Raw genomic sequence first — 24,340 nt, 5'->3', positions numbered from 1 at the left:
CCATCAAGGACTACCGGCTTGGAATGCTGTTCGCTGATGCGTTTGATATTGCGCTTGATATGGGTGACTATTTGAGGGCGTCCATCTTGGGGTACAAGGCCTGTCAGGCGTTTGTGAATTGTGAGGGTGTGATGTCGGATGCTGTGGCTAGGGTGCGGAATGCGTTGGGGGAGCTGATGCGGAAGGTTGAGGGTCTGGATGCGGGGAAGGCTGTTGATCAGGGTGTGGGTGGTAAAGGCAAGGGTAAGGCTGTTGATGATGCGAAGGATGAGGATGTTGGTCTGCCGGAGGGTTTGCGGGCTTGGCTTGGGCAGCGTAATGCAGTGTGGGAGGAGAAGAAGAAGGCTCAGGGTAACGTGGCTTTTGAGTGGCTCTTTATGAGCGAACTTTGGCCGGAAACCGATTGAGAGCGTAGCTTAAGATATTCTTGGGCAAATGCAGTGTTTTTGAATATGGCTGTAAGTTCTTTTTCGTTTGGGCGGGGTTATCGCGCTGAGCAGGTGATTGTCGTCTCTTCGGTATATCAGGACTTCGGGGGAGGGGATAAAACCATGCTTTTCGTACTTTGAGGGGGGACAAGGTCTTGCTTCTAAGGCACGGCCATAAATCGCACTGAATGTGCAATTTTTGACATACGGATCCCGTTCTGAGTACAATGATCGGTCTAGTGGATTGGTTGAGAAGCAGAGAATATTGTCAGAGTTGGAGTTCTTGTTCGATAGCGCCGACTTGTAGTAACCAGGTACCTAGCTATGTTTTCTGCTATTGTCTAGTTCCTCCGAGGAAGGACTGACTGTTTAAAGTCCATGCGCAGTCACGTTGCATGACGTCTGGAAAGTAGGGAAGCATCGATTAACACTTTTCGCCTTATTTTTGGGGGCAAACATCACAAACCATCATAAAAAACCTAAGATTATTCTTATACATACATTTCATTTCATATTGTACACGAACTAGAACCACTATGTGTGGTGTACTTGGACCGTGTACATTTATGTACACAGTCATATACACCGACGGCTCTAGTTTCTAAAGGCGGTTCAGGAGATTCCTGCTCAGCTCTCTGTTCATCGCACGTCGCCTGCCAGCGATTAATTCGGGATCTGTCCTTCCCTTCTGCTACCAAGCTGATACTATCACAGATATCAATGCTTTTAGCCTCCCAATCGTCGCAATCGGTCGAATGATTCAGTCGGTCCTCTTTCTCTGCCATCCATCTCTCGATTCGAACCCGATCAACGTGCTGAACCATATCATGCTCCATGGAGATTCGATACCCATCGTCAGCATTATCGGGAAATTGTGACTCTTGATCTGGGTCCCAAAAAACCACGCCGAGAGCTCTTGCCTGCTGCAGTGCTGCATCGTACTCCTGCTCGGCCTCGACCAGGTCTCTCGTTGCCTCTCGTTGGTGGCCTAAAAGAATGATATCGAATTCTGTTTTGGCGAGATCAGTTGTTCCTTCATCAACCATTGCGCGATACTGTCCGTATTTGTCATCGTAGTGATGGGTCCAATTGTCTATCTTTGCGCGCGCATCTTGGAGGTCGATTTCCTTCTTTGTCTTGAAATCGCGCGCCTCCTCTCTCGCGTCTTCCTGGGCATAACGTGCAGCTTCACTAGTAGTCGGTGTAGGTGGCTGTGCAGCAGGTGCATTTTGCTGCTGTTGCTGTCTGAAAACCTGGTTCCAAGGGACATGGCCAGAGTCACTTCTTCCAGATATGTCTTCGAGAAGGTTATATCTGCCCATGACTTCTTTCAGGTCACGATACATATCAGCCTTAGGGCTATTCATTTCGTGCTCCGTATGTTGCAAGTCATGGAGCAATTCGTTCCTCTCGCTCTCCAGGTCCCCAGCCAAGTCTTGTGCGTATTCCAACATCTGAACCTGTTCCGTGGGGTCTTCGCCATCTGGTACTTGATTGCGCTGGCGATGGAGATCATCGAGCATGGTTTCCAGCTCTGCCTGTTGTGCTTCCCGTTTCTTAAGCTCAGCCAGAAGCCTGGCAATCTTGTTTTCGCACCGAAAAACAGTGTTCAACTGCCAGATGAGGGTATCTGTGAGGGACATCGCTGAACCTTCCGCCCCTTCCCTTCCAGGATGACTGAATACTTGGAGATAAGGTGCTGTCAAAGGTGGAGTATGTGAAGATTGAAGGTCGCCCATGACAACGTCTTCGTGGTCTGGCTTCAGGGAAGTAGCAGCGACAGCAGCTTGGGTATCGTCCGGGATCAGCGTGTATCTGCTGTGTTGACTATCGCTCGCAGCCGTTCGACTTGACGATTGTTGTTCGGTTAAAGCTGGAAAGCTTCCTGAAGCTTGATCATCATTGGCGACGCCGGGCTCGGTGTCATCTTCTGGTGGTCCATTCAATTTGAACGCATCACCAACGATTCCCACAAGCTGCCAGAAGAAAGTGCCCGTCATGATTCTAAGCATTCTAGCTTTTTTGTTCCTTCAAGGCTTTGGGATACCACCAGTAGCTCTGGTTACAGGCTTTCTCGGTGGTCTGAAAAGGGATCGTCTGGATGAAAAAGTTCGGCGTGATGAGCAGTGTTGACATTCAAATCTATCAAGATTCTAAATGAATCACAGATTAAATAGGAGCGCGATTTATTTGTTCTGTTGTTGAAATAACAAAGAAGTCGAATTTTCCAAATTAGGTCTCAGGCCAAATCTTTTTTATGTTGCTTTAATGCGGATGAGACAGTATGTCTTTCAATACTGCCCAGAACACGAACCGCAAATGGTTGTTCGGGCTGTTTCAACAAAGACAATCAGTATGGTGGGCGAAACCCCTTTATCTGTTTTGCCATAATGAAGGATTTCTCACTGCTGTTATACGCGCCTATATAATGGCGCGTTATAATTCTTGAAGCTTGCTCACATTCCAACTACTTTTATTTGACAACAACTGACAGTAGTGATTCGGCATATCGCTCTTCCTACCTGCAAGTAGTATCACAACACCTACAGTGATCCCGCATTATCGCCAGGCCACTCAGCATCAGCTGTACCATACGTACGGAGCAGGAAAGTAACACTAAAAACAATCATTAAAAATTCATAGGTCGATTCCACGATGGCTCCAGACAGGGCCCGCCAAGATCTAGACGGTAGAATGGGGTTTATCAAAGCCCAAACTTCGAAGCAAGATGAAGTCAAAGAAGGTTCTGTTTCTCGAACCCGAGAGCAAACGACAAAAAGCTCGATCTTCAACAACAGCTTCAGTGCTCTTCAAATTGATGCCCCCGTGCAGAAATATGTAAGTCCCCGTACAAATTCAGAGGCACTAAACTCCGCTCTACTACCTCCGATGGGCTCATCCTATGGGCCTAAAGCGCGATGGGTGAGGCCGGAGAGCAACTTCGGGGCGAGTACATTTGGGGCTAGTAACTATGGATCAGCAAACAAGTCACTTGGATTAGTTCACGAGGCAGCTGATTATTACGAGGGACTTGTGTTCTCGATTCCATTCCACCAGCATGACTTCGACCAGCCCGATACACCACAACAGCAGGGTCAAACAATGACGGAGTATGGCGTGGTTCATACCAAACTTAGGAAGTTTATCGTTGTGCAGAAGCACCCAAGGTCCGTTGTTGCACTACCGATCTATACCCATGGAGGTCGAGGGCTCGACAGGAAGGATGAAAAGAATGAGTTTGTGTCTATCAGAGAGCATGATTTCAGAAGCACTGCGGCTGGAGCGGAAAGCGATAATGGAATTATATGGGCCGATGCTTTCCCGGCATTCAAAAAGACTGGAGCTAGTCCTTGGTCTCGAATGACAGACAGAACATCTGTCCTTCTCACCCATCCATATACCCATTGCTATAATCGGAAAGCTACTCTCTGCGGCAAACTACTCCCAGAATCATTATCGACACTGAAGAATCTTTACCATTCCTGGAGTTTTGGCAACGGGAGTGTCGCACCGGTCTCCCCAGTTACGGTCAAAGCTCACCAGGATACGGTCCCGACCTTCAGGGCCCCAACTAAATCACGTCAAGGAAAATCTGTCACTGGAAACAGAGATCTTGATGACAGCTGGCTCTCAAGTCGTTCGCGAACTCAAGTCCGGGTGGGACCATCTCATGTCTACGCACCCAGACGGTAAGTCAGGGTAAGAATCTCTCGCCGAGTACCGTTGACAACACAAATTTGTGCTGCCTATGTATTATCCAGTCTTCTTGTAACTTAGCCTACCACTATTATGAACCCCTGTTGCAGGCTAGTATTTCAATTTTGCACACAATACAACTCTATTACCATTAAGATTACATTGTCTGATCTCCGTATATTTTCCAATTCGTGACATGCATCGTCGTTATTTCATGACATGATCAAGTGAAGTATAGTAGTACCCGAAACCGGCTTTCTCTTAAAACACACTCTTTTCAAGAGTCAGCCCCACTTTTTAGCCGGCACTTACGAGTATAACTGTTGGAAGGAGGTCGCTCCTGTAACCTGATAAGTCGGGTTGAAAGCTGACGCACGTGATAAGGTAGAGCTCCATATAACATCTCTCCCTCTCCCCACTTGGCTGGCGCTATCACGTAAAATTCTCCTGCAGCGGACCGGGCCGTACAGTACTCGTAGCGATTGTGATTGCGGGGTTGCGGGGTAGCGACAATATTCCTTCGTTCTCCCCATTTCTCGCTGATACGGAGCAACATCCCTCGCGCTGCTTAGAACAGTCTAGTTCAATGACGCCGAGTACTCCTCCTCCTCCTTCACCTGCAGTCACCTGCGCTGAGAACATTGCCCTTCTCTATCTCCTGCATTCCGTTCCTGATCCGCCCTCTCGCAATTCGATTGACCGTCTCCCGATTCATCAGAATGGTTATACGCTATCCCTTCTACAAGAGCGACGCTTGGCCGGCATGCTCGCATTTCTTTCGAATCTCAAAGATGGTCCGGAGCACATCCCTGCTGTTTGTGTTCAGGAGGGTCCCCAATCGGCGTTCTTAAACGTCCTGCTTGCTGTGAATAAAGCCAGGCCAGGCGATGGCGAGGGAGTCCTACAAAACCTTAAGTTAGGCTTCGAGAGAATCTTTACACTACTTTCTCGGGTATCAGATGGTCGGTGACCCATGTCTTACACTCTTTCACTGCTAATCAAACTAAGGAGACGGCACACTAATTATCGAGGATCAAGTCTTTACTGAAATCATCTCTATGTGCTCTGTACGCATTCTATGCCGTCTGCGATTTATTCGCAACAGCAGGAATACCCCAAGGCAACCCATTAAGGAACTGCTCCAAGACGCTGTAGATGCTATCCGACGGCGGGAAAAGGAGACAGTTCAAGACACCGAGCTGCTCCTACGCTCTAGATTGTTTGTGGAAGGAGCTAAAGAAGTGATTAAGTTGGTCGATGCATGGGCCAAACATCGCAAGCCAGTCCGGCTAGGGGAGTTAGTGGAAGGAGTCAATCGCTTGTGGCAAGTAGGAGAACTTCAAGACCTGCTTAGCGCTATACCGAACCAAGTTATGGGTCCAACATCGAGAAAGAATCTCTTGAATATTATCAGTAAGGTTGCAAGGTACCGGGAAGCTGCCAGATTCCTCTATCGCACAGCGAAGAAAATCCCTTTGGTCCGACAGATGACGATTGTTCTTGTCAGCCTACCTCAGAATGTATTCCAGAAAAGACCGGCCAATCAATCTTCTCTGACCCTTCCTTCCACGGTCTCGCGAATCAACGCACTGCATAAACAGCAATGGAATGTCGGCCAAGTCTGTCGGTTATTAAAAGTCAGTGAGGTTGAAGCAAATGACCAGTTTGTCCAACAGACACGAAAAACCTTGAAGGACGCCAAGATCCACGCCGAGATCCAGCTGCTCTTCTACTGCGAGCTCGAGGCTTTCAAACTGCCGCCTCGAGCTTTTTGTTCGACCAAGGATGCCTGCTTTCTTTGTAATGCTTTCATTCGAATGCACGGGAAAATACACACGCCAGGGTCCCACGGAAGACTATACCCTGGTTGGCGGTTACCCTTTTCTCCGAGGCTTAAGGAAATGGAGCAAAGATTCAACACGGAATTGGCACATCATATCAGAAATAGCCTCACGACACTTCTATCGAGACAGCAGAAGACTGTATATCCAGACCCGCATGAGAGCACACTCCTCACGCTATCTGTGTCAATGTCGACATTGAGTAGCTCGGCGCTGCCAGAAGCTGAGGAGGGAGTGGTCTTACAGCCTCAAATACCAAATCGCTCAGAGACAGATAAAATCTTGTCGAATCCTAAGGCACCCTCGAAGCCTTCGGAAAGAACACCGAGTAGCCCTACAGCGCGGACAGACGATGTATTGATTCAACCTTCGAATGATATTACTCCAAAAACTCTTCCTTCGCCCCGGGAACTATCATCAGATAGTATATCTGTCGAGAGCTGCACACTTCTCCGAGGCCAGATATTGTCAAAAGGCGTTGAAGTCAACCACGCATCACCACTATATGATGCAGGGCATCTCGAGGTTCAGATCGAATACTCGATAGGTCCGAGTCAGATCACACCTAATAGTCATCCAAGCGATCTATCTTATAGCTTAGAATGGCTCGCAGTCGGCGAAGCCGAGAAAGTGCTAGAACAACACGCATCTTCGATCGTGAATGCAGAATCGCTCGAGGGTGAAATCTCACATGGCCTAGACGATCTGAATTGTTTTTACATTACTGCTCGAGGGTCGGTCCTAAAGATCTTTCTTCAGCCGAGCAATGCTGGGGTAGGTTCAGCGCTGTGACACTGAGGAGACTTGAATAGGACGTTGATATAAGGGAAATTGGTAATATTGCAAGTTCTCCCGAGCATTTCTACTGGCGCCTTACGACCCACGTGTGTGGAAATCAAAGCACGAATCTCCTATTCGCCCAGGTCAGAGTCATGGTCCATGATAGTGATAGAAGCTACACAATAAGTTGATGTGGTGAATTCCTCTCAAAACATAAACATGTTTTCAGAGCCTCTACCCATTTCGAGACCTTTTGCTGAATTTTTCAATACTTTACCGACAGAGCGTAATTTCCGTTGGAGCTCGATAGTTTCATCCTTCTTCTCCTCCAGCTCCCCCTCTAAGGCTGAATTTCTCGCGACTGCCTCCTCTACCCGACCATTCTCGTACTTCAGGACCTCCCGCAGAAGGTCCAAGCCAAACTCCCCAACCTCCAAGATAATATCACTCAAATCTGGGCTGTCAACAATTGTCCTTCCGTGTTGTGCACAAACTTGGGATACAATATCGCGGAGTCCACGGTCGCTGGACGGCGTAGATCTGTACAATTCCCGAATTATCTCGGGGAACTCCCTCGCAGACAAGAGGCTCCCGGCTTGACCTTGGAACTTCGATTTCGCCAATTCCTTTAGTTCTGCAATGCCATATTTCTCTGCTATGGCGTAAACAAGAACGTTATTGAGCAATGATGGCACATCAGTTGTGGCAGAAATATTATCTGGTTCCTCCAGTATAGATTGTGACGTCGAATCGGATCGTTCTTCGTCTTCGAGAGCGTCGGTTGGTCTTTCTGGAGATGCTAGGCTTTCTGGAGAGGCTACTCCTGCTGCTGGTCCAGAGTCATCTCCATCACAGTAGTCAGAATTGTATAGGTATGCTAGCATTCGCTCAACCGTATGGGGATCATCCTCTTCTAATGAGGTCTCTTTATCAATAGATTCCTAACAACAGTCAGTCGTGCCTGGTTGACAAAGTCACCCACTTGCCTGAAATGGGCCATCACAAGCCGCCGCGAAGAAGGAGGACCTGGGACAGATTATTGCTCGATGGACGTTAAATACTCGATCACCACAGCGGATAGTGAAGTCGGAGTACTTCCCAGACTCATAAATGCTGCTCAAGCTGGCATGAATATCTGTCATTGCGTAGGGAAATAATGTAAGTTACGCGTACTGCGGAGCATTAAAACAACAGTCGAGTAGATATATAATAGCTCAAAGGATTAGAAGATAGATAATTGTGACGTTATTAGGAGCACAAAACGTGTTTCATTGTGAATGGTCCCTCCCCCTCCCCCTTTGCGGTTCGGCGAGCGGACGAACATGCTGCTGTTTTCCAACGAATAATGTGTTTGAGTGAGGGTACAATACATCGGAACATTACCCTTGCACAGCGCCATGCTCAAAAAGGCAAAGCTTCTACAGGGGTCTGCTAAAAGGTGGGGCTGCCTTTGCTGAGCCCTCAGCCCTATTTCAGTGACGCAGCTTCCTCAACCAGAACCTAGGTAGGTAGTGAGAAGTGATCACCGCTGTGATACCAACAAAGGTAAAGTAGCAGATTATCTCAAGATATAGATTAGAAAGAATTAATATAAAAGCTATAATATTTTATTAATACGTTAACTGCACTGCACTGCACTCCGAATCTCGCTTAGAACAACTATACATTCTCGAGGAAAAGGGGAGGGGGTCGCCCAAAAAAAGCAACACTTGCGCAAAATGACTACATCTTCTATGATTCTATGTCTAGAGTGTGAATAAGCGGTTTATTTAATAATTGGGGATGAAAAAGTAACCTATCTACGGGTTCTCAAACGGTCGTCCATGGATTAATACTGCACGTCAGATGCAATTCGGTATTAACTAGGTATGGTAGGTAGATTTCTAGAAACCTGCAAGTGCGGGTAGAAAATGGGAAATTTTCTTATCACGTAGTTTTTCGTACTTTAGGCAAGAAGAATTTGAATAGATATAGATTGTCTTTTCTAATCTACTCGGGTGCTGTCTTCAAATGACAAACGTAGCCACATGAAACCGATCGCAACAAGCCAAACTCTATCTTTATTCGCCATGACATTCCAAACCCCCAAAAGGGCCATCGTACCGGCTTCTCATGTACATAAATCAAAGGACATGACGCCGATTACATATCCATAATACACCTTAGCCATAACCATACAAAAGAAAATAACATGAAGAGTGTTTGCCACACCAAGTTCAGAGTAGATTATACATCAAAGTCCATGCATCCGCTCAGAAAGCAGATCATCCACATCAATAAAGATTCGTTGCCATTATTTATGTGCTCAACACAAGTGTGAAGAACGACACTGGTGAGAAGCGTTTTGTGTCGATGGTATGTCGGCAGAGGAACTCGTAGTGGAAGGAAATGGGAGACAATGCGTTGATGAGTGCTTTCGACAGGAAGGTGTATTGGACGGTAGAGAATGGCGCATCCCGGTGACTTGATTAGCGCGAATTAGTTGATGATAGACCAACAGCGAAATTGTAGTAATCACCAATTTTTAAAGATTCCGCAAGGTTGGTGGTTCATCGATGAACACGAATCCAACGTGCCCGAATGGTTGCAACCTCCACAGTACGAGTAGCTGGGTTTCTCAACTTGAGGATAATGCGAGGCTGTGTCAGCAAGTTAGCACCTTCTTCGTCTATCAGGATTCAGGATCAAATAGAAGTGAACAGGAGTAAGATCTCCCAAAGTTGGAGGACAGTAATTTGAAAGAAGAAAGAGAAATGGCAAGTACTTACATAAAATCGAAACCGTCCAATCTTGAAGTCATTTTCAGAAGAACCCCCAAGAGGGTGGAATATTTTGGGTATAGCAGGCCGTTTACCCTTGCAGTATTTCCGGGGTCGCTTTCCCTGCGGTTCAGTGGCCATTGAAGAAGACTTGAGCTTCGAAGAATTGACCTTAAGCCGAATCACTACGCGTTTCCTATTCGTTGGCGACATGTTGGCTGGCTCCTCTCGGATATCAAGTGTTGATTTTAGCTGTTCGTGGGCCTTTCTGTACCTGTTAGACTCTTGGAGCCAGAAAAGTGACGAGAATTGCGGATGAGCAACGTGAAACGATCGTTCGAGATACAGTCTCCTTTTTGTCGTAGAAATGATTTTGTCGGTGAGAATCTGAGATATTATTCGCTTTCCTATTTCTCGATCACCACTATGCCAAATATGAACTACGTCCCGCTGTCAGTCGACACCTAAACCACAAGCAGCCAAATAGACAGACCGTCTTGCTAGTTCTCGAACTAAGGATGACCTTTCTGGTGTGCCATAGTAATTGTACAACTATGTGGAAACTGGGTTGGAGCAGGAATCTGAAGGGTTTCGTGGTAGGAGATTATCAAAAGCTGCGCCTTGAGAAACGCAGAAGAATCTCTGAGTCGTCAGCACTGTGTTTTCGATATGAAAATAGAGAACCCCCTACGATGAAAGAGTAGATCCTGGAGCGATGGCCCTGTCGGACGATTCTTTGTTTGTTGGAGGAGTTGCTGATGACTGCGAAGTCAGTGAAACCAGGATTGGAGAATGACTCCACAAACAATAGGTTTGGCTCAGACTTACCGATGATTGTCTTTGTTTTACTCTCTAATCGGAGCTGTTCCAGCTGTGCGTCTAGAATTTGTCTACTTGCCCTTTCTAGAACATTCGCGCTGAACCATGACTACTACTGGAACGCGCTGCCTGGCTGATGAGCTCCTCGAACTGGCATTGCATCTGATAAACTTACCTGAACAGCCTAGTTTGTTGCTTCTGCCGCGATGTTGCTGTGTTTGTCTGAGATTGCGTGGTGTTCTTTTGATTCGAGTCAACGAGGTATACATTGCTTTCTAGATTGTGGATACCTGGACTCCTTAGATTCTTCTAATCATGACTATTTGTTGCCTCTATTGCGCGGTTTATCTATGTGTATGCTGCTGCGAGGCGTTCTGGAATCGAAGTCGAGAAGGTATGATGCGAAGCTGGTACGGTAGTTGAAGGTTTGGTCGAATGCAGAGAGGGGGCGGTAGCAATGGGGAGTCTTGCTGAAAGTAGGCGCGATGTTACTGGCTGCGAGTGTGCTGTACGAGAAGTAGTGTTGTTGGAAGTAGGAGTAACTCTCAGGAGAGGGGATGGAGAGTATTCGCATGGGTGGGATACTGAAAAAGAAAGTGCCTTTGAATATCAGAGTAACCTATATTTGGATGCCTTGGGCTAGACTTTTGGCAGTCTCCGGGGTTGACTCGGTGAGCGAGTTGTGCTAGTTCGCTTGACTGATATCTCCTTCCTCGACGCGCACCTTCTTCGTTCTTCCTTTCTTTGTCCCACACAACAAGAACGCCGACCAGAACCAACCACAATTATCAACAACTATGGCAAGCAACTACTAAACGTCAAGCTCAATGCTAACGAGCTTGTACCTCCACCTCTCGTAAGTTCTGAGCAAGTATTTCGTTCCGCCTGAAATTGACTGTGACTCCTAGAATTGACTCTCATACTCTCGTCATATAACCTCCGCAGAGGCGAGACCTGGCAGGCTGGCAGTGATCTATGTACATGTTTTAAAACGCGTCAATGTCAAAGTCTCCTTCAGTGGTATGTCCCAACAAAAGCCCAATCCTTTCGACTTTGGGTGGGCAGCATGCAGCATATTTTCCATCCCTCCACCATCGTCCCGCCAAAGAGAAAGCTGACTTCAAATTAGACGTCGCCATCTACTTTTGCGCCGAGACAGGCAAAACAAAGGAGACTCAACCGCGGAGGCCAATTGGTCTCACCAAGCATTTGACGTTACCATGATGCGCTCTGCTCTTTGATCTTGTTTGTACAGGCCTTGATCCCCAGATTGGTGGAGGACCATGGCGCGGCCCTGAGGCTTCACCTTCGCAGAGAGAAGATCTACTGTGATAAGTGGATTCAGGAGGGTTATGCTGTCACACAGATAGGGTGCAAGTACAAGCATGAGATGCCGATGGACAAGACTCCCCAGATATCTCTGGGTCTAAATCACGAGGGCCACATCGACGATAAGCACAGCCAGCGACCTTGATGCCATCGTCAATTCCTGATGACAGCCATGTATAAGCTTCACACATGACCACCATGATTGCATGATTGTATGATGGCGCCCGACTAAACCATCTTCTAAACGAGCCTTCGTCGGCAAAAGACAAGAAAAAGAAATATCGCCTTCAAAGAGAACTGGCGAACCAATGGTCACTTTACCACGAGACAGCTCTCCAATTCGACCGAAACGAGAGATCCAACGTTCAAGAGCTACAGCTGCAAGGTTGAATGGTCTTGCTTCGTTGAGCAGAAACCACTTTTCCCTCAAGAAGGCGAATGCCTGAACTGTGACGGGCCGATGAGCTGTGACAAATAGTCATAGAAAGTTTCATGATAAAAAGAAAATCAGTTCTCATAGTACAGTACATAGCAAATGACAAGCGAGTACCGATAGGGAAAGTGTTACGTGCTACACGTTGCCACCAAACATGGTAATCCTCTTACAGGTGAGCTGCCTTTGGGTTTTGAAGTGGAAGTCCACAACACCCTAAGCGGGCTATAAACTCTCATTCTATTTCGTGAACATATCTCAGCCATAGGGCTAGGCCAACTGGCGCAGACGTATGAGCGCTGCTCCAGCCTATCCAAGGAAATGGCTGATGCCAAGAGCGAGATGAAAACTCAAAACACTTGCCCCGACCATCTGGAACCATGGTCCAACACTGGCTGGTCAAATTTCAACTGCCAAAACATTCCAAAAGATCGCTCCAGCTCCAACTCCCTTCAGAGTCCTCATCCTGCAGATACGGCATCACCAAAACTGCTGTCTAGAAGAAGGGAAGCCGCTACCCGAATTGGTTTCACTCACGGAACATAAGCCCAAAGTTGGGTACTTACCAACGACCAGCTCAAAGATTCCGGTGATGTGGCGTGGCAAAATCAACAAAGCGGCATCCGGATATCGGTCTTCGGTATACAGACACAGCACCAAAGCCGGAACTTCCACGACAGGAAGCTTATAATACAAGTACGAGTCAAAATAGTAGAAAGAGTGAAAATGGGTGAAGTGAAGTGAAGTGAAGTGAAGTGAAGTGAAGTGAAGTGAAGTGAAGTGAAGTGAAGTGAAGTGAAGTGAAGTGGAGAGTGAAGGGTGAAGTTGATGTCGGCTTCCGGCACTGCATGGTCGCGGAACCCACCGCGGCCTCGTTCCGTCCCTCCCCCAGCTTCGGCAGTGTGTGAAGCTTAAGCCGTTTGCGGGGATGATGAGCTTCACCTCACCCCAGCATCAGTTTGTCCTACTCGAGTACATAAGGCCATGAAAATAGAATAAGCAACGCTAAGTAGTTATTTGCTCTTTCTCCCAACATCCGTCTTATCTCTCTTGAAGCTTGTTAAGTACTGCCATCTCCTTTCATCTGATCATGCCTGTCACAACGTTTACTACCCCCGAGAAGTACAAATACCAGAATGGCTTCAATTCTTACCACGAGTAAGTTCTAAAATTATACCAACTGAAACTCACACTGACAATTTCTCAGGTCAGAAGCCGTCTCAGGAGCTCTCCCAATAGGGGCCAACTCTCCCCAAAAACCTCCCTACGGCCTCTACGCTGAGAAGCTGTCCGGCACAGCATTCACAGCACCCCGCCACGAAAATCAGCAATCATGGCTCTACCGGATCCTCCCAGCAGCCGCACACTCCCCCTTCATCCCCCGTGAAGCCTCTACATACAACACAAACCCAGAAGGTGACAAAATCCACCAGGTCCCTAACCAGCTACGCTGGGATCCGTTCGATATGGACGAGACGGTCGATTGGGTGCATAGCTTAAAATTGGTTGCGGGAGCTGGTGATCCGACGATGAAGGCGGGACTCGGGATTTTTATTTTTGCTGCGGGGAAGAGTATGAGTAAGAATGATGCGTTTTATAGTGCTGATGGGGACTTTTTGATTGTGTTGCAGCATGGGGTGCTGGATATTCAGACGGAATTGGGACGGATTCTTGTAAGACCGAACGAGATCTGCATTATTCCTAGAGGTATTCGATACCGAGTAGAACTTCCAGCTGGTCCTGTCAGAGGATATATCTTGGAATTATACCAGGGCCATTTCCAACTTCCAGAATTGGGTCCTATTGGTTCGAATTGCTTGGCCAACGCGAGGGATTTCCAAGCGCCAGTTGCTGCATTTGACGAAGATACCAGTGGAGAATACAACATCATCTCCAAATTCAACGGTCATCTATTTGCTGCAAGTCAAGCACACACACCCTTCGACGTCGTAGCCTGGCATGGTCTCTACTACCCATACAAATACGACCTAGGGCGCTTCAACACAATCGGCAGCATATCCTTTGACCACCCCGACCCAAGTATTTTCACCGTCCTCTCCGCACCCTCCGACCACGTCGGCACCTCCATCGCCGACTTCGTGATCTTTCCTCCCCGCTGGCTAGTCGGCGAAGACACCTTCCGCCCTCCCTGGTACCACCGCAACACCATGTCCGAATTCATGGGTCTGATCGGCGGCGAATACGACGCCAAGTCAGGTGGTGGCTTCAGGCCTGCTGGTGCGAGTCTACACAACATCATGTCGGCTCACGGTCCTGACTCTAGTACGCATGACAAGGCTTCGAATGCAGAGCTCAAGCCGATGAAGGTTGGAGAGGGTAGCATGGCGTTTATGTTTGAGAGTTGTCTGATGGTGGGTGTTACGGATTGGGGGCTGAAGCAGTGTAACAAGGTGCAAGAGGGGTATAATGAAGAGAGCTGGACGCCGTTGCCGGCGCATTTTAAGGTTCCGGAGGGGGTGAAGAGGGTGAGTAATTTGGTAGATGGTGACGATGGTGGGGCGCGGCGGGGTTAGATATTGGGAAGAGTGTAAGTGGGAATGGAGCGTAGGCTGAGATGAATCAGGGACAGCTTCCTCACTATACATGAAGTGAGGTACGGTAATATGATTTGACTTTGGAGTCGGAACTTGGCGGCATGCTACAACATTTGCGTGGGATTAAGAAAAATTTAGGTAACAGAGCTTACTGCACCCACAATGATCGGAATAATGAGAAACAGCTTAGCTAATCCATTGTTTTATATACAAAAATACACTTGAAATCATCAAAGACTTGGATATTCAACATGAAATTTGCGGTACGCCGCACGCGTTCCCTAAAGAACCGCTTGACGAAATATATATACTTCTCACCTATCTTTCAAACGAACCAGTCCAATTTGTCAATCGTGATGGATTCCCTAAAACCCTTGCCAATCTCGCTGTCATCTTTTCATTAAGGTTTGAAAAGGGCAAAAGTCACTAGTAAATGTCCTACGTATCCTGAACCATGTCTGGAGCGAAATACTAGATGGTTGCGTGAACTCATCAATCCCGGGCCATGAATCGTCAGCTGTTTCATATCATGGCAACGAATAAACCAACGAATGAACGAAACTGATTTTGACAGCAGGAAAAGAACCACTTGACAGCTATTCACACCCAGTCAAAACAGCAACTTTGGCGCGTCTCTTTCTCAATGAGGCAATTAGCAAAACGTGACTGAAATTAGTGGTACTTGCGCTGGCGAGAAGGCAAAAGCAAGGTGTAGGGGCAATTCATTTTCAGGTCCTCTGATAATGTCATGGCAGAAAGTAGACTATCTCATAGATAGATATACTTATAGAAACTTCAAATCCTAAGCGCATCTTTTTCTCGGAGAATGGATTTGAGAATGTGTTAGTTTGATTCAATGTCCCTCTAGGCCCCACAAAGACAAAGGTATATATATCCTTCCCGGGCCTCAACTTAGAAAATGACAATAGAGAAAGTTCTCCCAGGGAGATCGTCGCCCTAGGGCTTTGTGGAGATCGAGATCTGCTTATCCCGTTTCCAACCCTAGAGCATCTCGATCTCTGATTGCTGTTTGTTATTCGAGTGACAGTACCGATGAAGCTGAATTCGCTATTTATAGGATAGTGAGTCAGTTAATTAAGGAATGAAGATATGGTTTAACAGCAAGTTTATACAGATAGTAGTGCGAAATCCTAGGATGAGATACCAGGAGGAGTGGTGAGATGCTGAGAAAGAGTGATAGGCGGGAGGGGCTCAAGCAGAGAAGGATCGAGAGAATAATAATCTCACGTGAAGCATTGGCGAGCTCTCTTCCACTGGATATAATTGTCTAACGTTGTATTATGTTTTTAATCTGTGAATATCAGTCCTAGAGGGTAAATATTTATATGCTAAGCTATTAGGGAGCAACTGCTTTGATCCTGCCTCTTTAAAAAACTCGCACACTATTCACTTTCTATCATATAGAGGGAGTTTAATGATTATGAAAGCTTCATATTCATTTTGGAAACGCCTTGTATGATGTATGTCAGTATATACAACCCCATCCCAACCCACACCTCCTCTCCCTCACAACCTCCCCCTCACAATTCCTTAGTCTTCACCTCACTATCCCTCATCCACCCCTCCAAACTCCCCAAATCCCTTGCTCTAAACCCACACTTAAACGGCTTCGGATCAGTTGTCAAGCTCGTCGGTATAGCATTACACTCCAACGCATCCAGAATGGGACGATCCTTAGCTTCCTTTGGAGGATCAATATGGAACGCCACAATCAACCTCACGAACGCGGTGAAGAGTTCGCGGTTCGCGAGATGGGATCCAGCGCACATGCGGGACCCGGCGCCGTAGGCGTAGTGCGGGGTGCCGGAGCCTTCGGGGTTGTGCAGGTAGCGGTCGACGGAGAAGGTGCGGGCATCTTTGAAGTGGGATTCGTCGAAGTCGGCGGCCCAGGCATTCTATTTTCAAAATTAGCTTCTCACTTACTTTTGAATTTGGTTTCAAGGAGGGACTCACCATGTAAAACGTACTTCCAGCCGGGATAATGGCGTCCTCATATCTGATATCCTTGATACTGGTCCTCGGCAAGCAAATAGGTATAACGGTGAAGAACCGCAGCACTTCTCGCACAAACGCAGTCACGTAGGGTACTTTTTCTTCGATGATACATTTCTCCCAGGCGTCTCCGTCGGGGTACACTTTCATGATTTCGTCGTAGGCGCGTTTTTGGATTTCTTGGCCGTGCTCGGACGAGAGGTAGGCGATGCCCATGATGAGATTTCCGGGGACAGTATCAAGACCAGCGGAGACCATGGTTAAGCAGATGGACTTGATTTCATCTTTCATTCATAGTCAGCGAGATTCTAGTATCCAGACCGAAGCTACTTACTCTCGTTCAACTTCGCCTCTGGGTCTTTGAGGATATTTCCCGTGATACATGGCTTGTCTGACCCCTCTTGGATTTGCTTCTTGAGCTTGTTCAGCAGGAAAGTCAAGTATTTGTCTCTTCTCTCCCGGTACTCCACAGCCCCACTGCTAGAGCTTGGTAATACGCGCATCAAAGGAATGTAATCTTGCCAGTTATTGCTAGTAGATCTGAAGTTACTGATAGCTCGCTCCACATCACAGATCTCCTGTAGTAATGCATCGTCGATCTTGCCGTCGATTCTTGATCCATAATTAAGTGTCAAGGATGTGTTTAAAGCGAAACGTTGGAAATATGCAACTGGGTCAATATCCTTCTTGCCATTTCCGCTGTCTTCAAGAAGTTCTCTGATTGAAACATTCGACTCCAGGTCGATGATTGGCATGTAACTTTGCACCGCGGGCCGGTTCAGAGCAGTTGCTGCTGCCTTTCGGCGTTGTTTGCAGGATTCATCCCACGGTGAAGTGCCAATAGTGAATCCTTGAGAGCTGGATACGACTGTATGGAAGGTATGAAGGGTGGGACGTGAGATCAAGGCAGATTGATTTGCAATCCATAAATGCCTGACAGAGTCAAAGGTGTTTGCAAATATGATACGCTATTTGTTCAATGTCAGCTCTACCAAATTAATGGGAAGAAAGAACATACTCTATTCCCCAATCTCACTTGAAAGACCGGCCCGAATTTCTTTGCCAATCTACCAGCAACCTTGGCATGGCTATCTCCAAATTGTAAAAGATTTCCAAACAGCGGGACTCCTGGTATTTCGGGTAGGTTCTTAACTTTCGGCGTGTCTGTCCGGTTCAGATATCTCACAATGAACAAAATAACGGCGGCAATCGCTATGCTAATGGTTTGGTAAGACATGGCTGGGGTGAGGAAGGGACAAGACGGGTGAATACTGTAAAGGTTGGAAAGCCTACGGAACTTCAGGATAACGGAAAGACATTGTCTTTTTAAGAGGATGCGATGGATGCACAGGGAGAGTGTAGCGAAATACAATAGGTGTGATAATTCAACCCCACTACCTTACATTACATGCGATGGGATTGGTGGGGTAGCTTGCAGCTTCCCCAGACGCCACTACAGTAGGCCAGCGGAACAAAAAGCGCTCTGTGGGGGATGATCTTTTCTAGACATGCAACTTGATAAATGAAGTACCCAAATAAATCGGGAACATGTGTGGAGATAGAGGAAAGTCTGTAAGACTATAATGATGACTACTCAAAGCGGGTGTCCTATCAAGTTTAGAATAAGGGCGCTACTCAATAGGTAAGCAAGGTAGGTAGGAAAGGTATGTTACGTTGAGGGAAAGCCGTGCGTGAGTTTTACCCCTTTTTACTTTCTTTATAGTTGCACACCCATGTTCTTCCCATAGCACCCCCTATCCGACTGTTTTGTCTAATGAGGAGGCGGAAAAGCTTCCGCAGCTCATTAACCCCACCTCAAGCTATCAAGCTACCGTGGTGGGGAGCTCCATCAAACTGCAAAGACAACACTTGAGAAGGTTTGGGTGGTTGAGAAAGTAGTCTTGGTGCGACTCTCACTCCTCTATGCTCAAAATATTCTCAGCTTCCATCCCCAGACCCTTACACAAGAACCTACACGCTTTGATCAACATCCCCATCCGACCCCTCACCACCAAAATGGCACCCCTCAAATCATGGCTATCCATTCCCCCAGACAGTGATTTCTCCCTCTCCAATATCCCCTTTGGTATCATAAACTCCAAGAACAACCCAACCGAAAAGCGTCCTGCAATCGCAATCGGAAACCACGTCCTTGACCTCAAAGCCTTCTCCAAAGCAAATGGCTTCAGCGGCCTCCCATCCCTCAAAGATCCCCTCACAATCTTCTCCCAACCAACCCTGAATGTATTTGCAGCTCTGGGCCAGCAAACACATAACTCCGTCCGCACATATATCCAAGACATCTTCTCAGAATCCACGTCCAACCCGCAAATCCTAAAAGACAATGCCTCGTTACAAAAAGAGGCTCTCTTACCAAAACATGAGACGAAAACCCATCTCCCAATGCAAATTGGCGACTACACTGATTTCTATGCCGGCAAGAACCATGCTTTCAACGTTGGGTATGTCCTCTTTTACCTCTTCCACTCTCCCCTATTTCCTTTCCCCAAACCCAAACCCATTCTAACCATCCACCTCCCAGTTCCATGTTCCGCGACCCCGCCAACGCCCTACAACCAAACTACACACACCTCCCCGTCGGCTACCACGGCCGCGCCTCCAGCGTCGTCATATCCGGGACACGAATCCGGCGCCCCAACGGGCAAATCCTCCTCGACAAGACCGCGTCCCCCCCTCATCCCATCCTCTCCCCCTGCCGGAACCTCGACATTGAACTCGAGCTCGGGTGTTTCCTCTGCGCCTCCAACCCACTCGGCACCCCGATCCGCATCGGGGCAGAAGCAGAAGCAGCCATCTTCGGCTTCGTGCTCATGAACGATTGGAGCGCGCGCGATATCCAGACGTGGGAATATGTACCGCTCGGCCCGTTCAACGCGAAGAATTTCGGCACCACGGTTAGCGCGTGGGTTGTGCTGCCGAGTGCGTTGGAGGGCTTCCGGGTGGAGAAGATGCAGAATGGTACAGGGGTGTTGCCGCATTTGAGGGAGGCGAGGGATGATAGCGTGTATGATATCCAGCTTGAAGTTGATCTGACGACGCCGGAAGGCGATACGACGAATATCAGCCAAGTCAGTGGCAAGCATCTTCTGTGGAGTTTTCCGCAGATGATCGCGCATCATAGCATTGGGGGATGTCCGATGAACGTCGGGGATTTGCTGGGGAGTGGGACGATTAGTGGGAATAGTGAACGGGGAGGGGATTTGGGGAGTTTGTTGGAGGCGTGTCAGGGGGGCAAGAAGGAGATTATGATAAAGGGTATGGATGTAAGGAAGTTTTTGAAGGATGGAGATACGGTTACTATACGCGGGGTTTGTGGGGAGGATGGGGCGAGGGTTGGCTTTGGGGAGTGTGTGGGGACTATTGAGAGTGCGATTCAGGTTTAGGTAGGAGCGATGCATAGTCGTGGTTTGTAAAAGCCATAGATCTTGTAAAAATGTTGACCACACTTTTGAGGTGTACGAAGTAAAAGCAAATGAGCCTTACACACCTGTGACTGACCGACCAATACACCCGCAATACCCAACAAACTCAACCCAACACCACCACGCTAAAATAACTCCTTCATCTGCCTATACAACTCCTCATCGCCCCCAAATACGTTACTCCCAATCCCCGACAACGCATCTCCATCCAGCGGCACATTCCCATTATACGGTGTTCCTGTATTCTGCCCATTCCCATTCATCCTCACGCTCCCCAACGCCGCCTCAAAAAGACTCGTCATATCAAGACTCATCTGGAACCCGTTCGGGCCATTACTAGCCCCATTCATCCCATTCATACCACCCTCATAGCCATTTCCCAGTCCCGAAATCTCATGACCAGCAAGATCAGCCATAGCTAACGCAGCAGAAGAATGTGGATCCTCGGAACCATTAACGTCAGGTGATAGACCTAGCTTAGGGCCGACTTCCTTGAGGCCCTTGATGGTTTTCCAGAGGCGTTTAGAAACAAATGATTTATTGCTGAAGCCCTTGACTAGGTCTAAAGCCATGTAGAATTCATCGCGGCAGATGGAGCTAAAATGCACTGGGGCGTGGCAGCTTGCGAGGAAGATGACTCCGATGGCCGAGGTAAGGAAATAGTTGAAGCAAACTTGTTGGCAGCGATAGATATCTGTAGTTTGGTTCAAATGCGTGAGGGCGCGAATAGTGTCTTTGGCGAGCTCAACCACTGTGTGGGCGTAGGCGAGGTTTTCTTGGATGGAACTGGCTGTGTGCAAGACGGGGCGGTAGATCAGGATACGCATTTGATTGGCGCGGAGGTAGAGGATGATCTGGAGGCGGTGGATGGCGCGGGATGAGGTTTGGGGGACTGATGTTGTGGGAAGTTGGAGTTCTGGTGGGATGCTTTTTTGCCATTGGAGGATTTGGTAGTCGAGGTAGCCTATCTCTTCGACGTTTACAGGTGGGCTTGGCGTAGGGGCGAAAGAGCAGACTGAACGCCATACTTTGGAGCCAATCCGAGAGTAGGCGATCATCACTTTAAGATATGGAATTGGAATATCCTGTACAAATCAACACTCACTACATCAGCGTGGCGGAGGATTTCAACTTACAGGTTCTGGCAGGTTCGGATCAATGTCCGCATCTTGCAAAGCAAACGGCATACCAGTTCCGAAGCTCCACCTTCTATCCAGAACATAGATCGACCAGAACAGCTTAATGGCATTTGACCGATCTTCTTCATCAGTAATAACCCTAAGTAGTGAGTCTCGTCGATGTAAGCCCAATTCGATACTCATTCGAGCAACTTGTCCAATGATACGCCATGCCAAAGCTTCCTCGTCGCAGTGGAAGTGATAAATAGCCTAGTCAGTCTTGTTAGCACATCAAACTGCTGAATTTTCTCGTAGCTTAATATCACAAAGATGGGTTCCTGGATTCATGGCTCTAGAGGACTAGCCTTTGCCACCTCCGGTGTTGAAGATAAGTTAGAATGGAACAGTCTAACCATCTTTGGCACTTGACCAAAACTTGTATCTTGAAATGAGGGTATCAAAACAAGAAATGGAAATCTTCAGGCAGTCCGCTGCATCTGGCAATTAAAACGTCATTTATGGAAGTGCCGACAACTACGCTGGCTTGATACTAGGATCAATTTCGTCCGTTTGCAGGGCCAATAGTAAGCTGGGGAGTGGCGCTTTCTCAGTCTCCCTCTCTTTGAACACCAATCTGTACCAGGGCTGGATTGATTTCCTCGTCCTTTTTGATTTGTAGATTTGAACTTGAGAAATCGAACAAACTTACAACAAGGGTCAAGAACGGGAGATTCTTGATCTCGACTGCTTCTCTGTGAAGATAACGATCTGCAATCTCTTTCACGCTCTCAAACAGCTGATTCCCGAGTTCACTCTGTCCGTCGCCCTCTACAACTGCTGCAGAGGCTAAGACCATTTTCAAGACAAGGGACTGCTCGTCGTGTATGCCTCTACCTGGCTCAGTAGTAGAAGCAAGGCCTGTTCTGAAGGCCGCGTTGAGGAAATTGTAGACATTAGTCCCGTGTATAATTACTTGTTCAATGTTAACCACAGGGTACATGATACCCATCTCCTCTTCATAGACCCGACAAAGTCGAATCATCTCTTTCTTGTGTATCGACAATAGGGGGTCCCTAGTTGGGTCATTATGCGGGATTCCATTGATACTGGCTAGGGAGGGTGCTTGGATTGCAGGGGGAGATGGAAGAGGAGTAGCATCCTGAGTCATCATCACCTCATCTCCAAGCCCTTGATATCCCATGTTATGAAGAGTGGTCTTTGCAACATCCATACTGAATGCAGAGCTTGTAGGGCCACGATAAGAGGGATGTCTCGGTGTCGAACGATATTTGGACAGCGGAGAACGAGGTGCCGTTTGTGACATTGACATCGATCTCTCAGATTGAGGGGGAAAGGCCAATGCTTCTCCACTGGACCGTAGAGAAGATAGATTCGCGTATAAATCATCCACCTGCTCTTGAAGTGAAGCAATATGCGAATTCATCTGCCGGAATTCCTCTGACTCTTTGAAGCCATTCGTGCAGCAATTCGGGGCATACTGGCAGTCGAGATTCAAGTTTCCGCATCGTTGGCAGGGGGTGTTTCCATTGCATTTGATCTTGCGTCTTTTGCACTCGTTACTGTCATCTCATGTCAGTATTATTCTACAACTCCGTTTACGATTTTGACTACGCCGCGGGAATATCCCCGATGCAGAAAGCCCAGGAGACGACGGCTAGGTTGGATACGAGGCGGATTCAGAGCAGACGAAGTCAATGGATGAGCCTTGCTCCAGCCCGCAAACATATGTCATGCTCCGCTGCTGGCTCTTAGCCATCTGTTGACGGACATGCCGGGCCCTCCAGTATGCGGAAGATACGGTGATCTTGATCTTGAATCATCTCGTCTCCCCCAGCACTACTGCACTCCTGTCGCAGGCAATATCTGCACGTACCATGCGATAGATATGTATCTGTTCCTCTTCGCCCTTGTATGTGTCGCCCCAGTTCCTCCACTGTTATTGCCGTTCATGTCGTCCGACGTTCTTTTCTTTCCGCTCCCAGCCCCGTTTTCTGCGGGACTCTCCGCACTCGAGGTCTGTCGCTGGCCGTTCATATTGCCCGACAGCGCAATGGGGGATTCGGCAAGGTAGTTGAGGTCCGTAACTTGATTTTCGATCATGTTCATAGTCACATTGAAATGAGCCTGTCGTGTACTAGGAATTGGTGAAGGGAGAAGGAAGGAAGGCAATTCAAGCAGCCCTTTTCTGATCTTGTATTTTCTTGGCTTGGCGTTGTCCGAGATGCGGGGGAAGCTAACCAATCCAACTCTGCAGAATTCACATAGCCACACGTGACGGTTCAAGATATAATTTATAGGATAATTTGGATCTGCCGCTTTTGGATTAATACATAGTGTCTTTTTTTTTCTTTGGATTCATTGTTGTCCTTTCTCCTTCCTAAGTATGCACCTTTCGTTCTGTAGAGATTGAGCTCGCTTCCAGGGTTGCTGTCGAGAATCAACAATATGGACTATTACTTTCACCCTGTATCTTTCTGTATGCCACCAAGAATTCATATTTCTACTCAAAATAATATCCCTTGATACTCTCTCATCGGAGCTCGTTTTGTTAATATCGCGTTCTGCAAGGATCAATTATTTTGATATTGAAATCAACAAGCTTCTCTGTTGCAGAGTTTGGTTTTAGGGGGGGGTCTGTCATCTCCTTCAGATACCACTCACCGTACTAATCACATTGCGGTGGTGGTTCATGCCATTTATATGGGATTTTGATTCTCGTTGGATGAATGGCTTGCCATTATAAGTATCGAGAGCTAGTTGCTCGCCGCGTCCTGGATCCTCGAACACGCACTGCGGTCCAGCATCATCGATCAATATCTACACGATCTATTCCCATTCTGCCATGTATGTGGACTTACACTATATCAACATTCTCATGGAAGAATATTTTGATATTACTGGCATGATCGAATGGAGAGAAGCTTCCCGAGTTCGATGTCTCAATAGGCCTCTCCATTCGGCGAAATAACAGCTACAAAGTCGACCAAATTTCACAATTCCCATACATTTGTAATTCCTCTGTTTCTCGTCTCATTCTCTACTTTCAGCCCGAAGAAGAATAATGTGTATATGATGCGGCATAGCAGAAACATGGGTAGCCAAGCT

The 24,340-nt window shown here is 47.5% G+C and overlaps 7 protein-coding genes across 7 annotated transcripts; 3 read left to right on the top strand and 4 right to left on the bottom strand.

The window, feature by feature from the left end:
• Nucleotides 1–937: 937 nt before the first annotated feature.
• Nucleotides 938–2,428, bottom strand: LHYA1_G003354 (uncharacterized protein; the record flags this gene model as incomplete). Its single annotated transcript, XM_031148326.1, has 1 exon — nucleotides 938–2,428. The coding sequence occupies one exon, from the start codon at nucleotides 2,426–2,428 to the stop codon at nucleotides 938–940; it is 1,491 nt and encodes a 496-aa protein (XP_031006985.1).
• A 2,282-nt stretch (nucleotides 2,429–4,710) lies between these two features.
• On the top strand, nucleotides 4,711–6,757 carry LHYA1_G003353 (uncharacterized protein; the record flags this gene model as incomplete). Its single annotated transcript, XM_031148325.1, has 2 exons — nucleotides 4,711–5,086; nucleotides 5,133–6,757. The coding sequence occupies 2 exons, from the start codon at nucleotides 4,711–4,713 to the stop codon at nucleotides 6,755–6,757; spliced, it is 2,001 nt and encodes a 666-aa protein (XP_031006990.1).
• A 194-nt stretch (nucleotides 6,758–6,951) lies between these two features.
• Nucleotides 6,952–7,887, bottom strand: LHYA1_G003352 (uncharacterized protein; the record flags this gene model as incomplete). Its single annotated transcript, XM_031148324.1, has 2 exons — nucleotides 6,952–7,686; nucleotides 7,807–7,887. 2 exons carry the CDS (start codon nucleotides 7,885–7,887, stop codon nucleotides 6,952–6,954), a joined length of 816 nt encoding a protein of 271 aa, XP_031006991.1.
• A 5,288-nt stretch (nucleotides 7,888–13,175) lies between these two features.
• Nucleotides 13,176–14,619, top strand: hmgA (Homogentisate 1,2-dioxygenase; the record flags this gene model as incomplete). Its single annotated transcript, XM_031148323.1, has 2 exons — nucleotides 13,176–13,243; nucleotides 13,293–14,619. The coding sequence occupies 2 exons, from the start codon at nucleotides 13,176–13,178 to the stop codon at nucleotides 14,617–14,619; spliced, it is 1,395 nt and encodes a 464-aa protein (XP_031006988.1).
• Nucleotides 14,620–16,181: 1,562 nt separating this feature from the next.
• On the bottom strand, nucleotides 16,182–17,890 carry phacA_1 (Phenylacetate 2-hydroxylase; the record flags this gene model as incomplete). Its single annotated transcript, XM_031148322.1, has 4 exons — nucleotides 16,182–16,556; nucleotides 16,615–16,937; nucleotides 16,988–17,621; nucleotides 17,672–17,890. The coding sequence occupies 4 exons, from the start codon at nucleotides 17,888–17,890 to the stop codon at nucleotides 16,182–16,184; spliced, it is 1,551 nt and encodes a 516-aa protein (XP_031006989.1).
• A 779-nt stretch (nucleotides 17,891–18,669) lies between these two features.
• On the top strand, nucleotides 18,670–20,057 carry fahA (Fumarylacetoacetase; the record flags this gene model as incomplete). The annotated part of the gene is made up of 2 exons (XM_031148321.1): nucleotides 18,670–19,115; nucleotides 19,196–20,057. The coding sequence occupies 2 exons, from the start codon at nucleotides 18,670–18,672 to the stop codon at nucleotides 20,055–20,057; spliced, it is 1,308 nt and encodes a 435-aa protein (XP_031006963.1).
• Nucleotides 20,058–20,221: 164 nt separating this feature from the next.
• Nucleotides 20,222–23,341, bottom strand: LHYA1_G003348 (putative transcriptional regulatory protein; the record flags this gene model as incomplete). The annotated part of the gene is made up of 4 exons (XM_031148320.1): nucleotides 20,222–21,181; nucleotides 21,233–21,484; nucleotides 21,924–22,794; nucleotides 23,109–23,341. The coding sequence occupies 4 exons, from the start codon at nucleotides 23,339–23,341 to the stop codon at nucleotides 20,222–20,224; spliced, it is 2,316 nt and encodes a 771-aa protein (XP_031006962.1).
• Between the last annotated feature and the right edge of the window lie 999 nt (nucleotides 23,342–24,340).

This window comes from Lachnellula hyalina (genome assembly GCF_007821495.1).
Source record: "Lachnellula hyalina strain CBS 185.66 chromosome Unknown contig00035, whole genome shotgun sequence".
NCBI lineage: Eukaryota > Fungi > Ascomycota > Leotiomycetes > Helotiales > Lachnaceae > Lachnellula > Lachnellula hyalina.
This window is presented reverse-complemented; position numbering and strand designations above follow the sequence as displayed.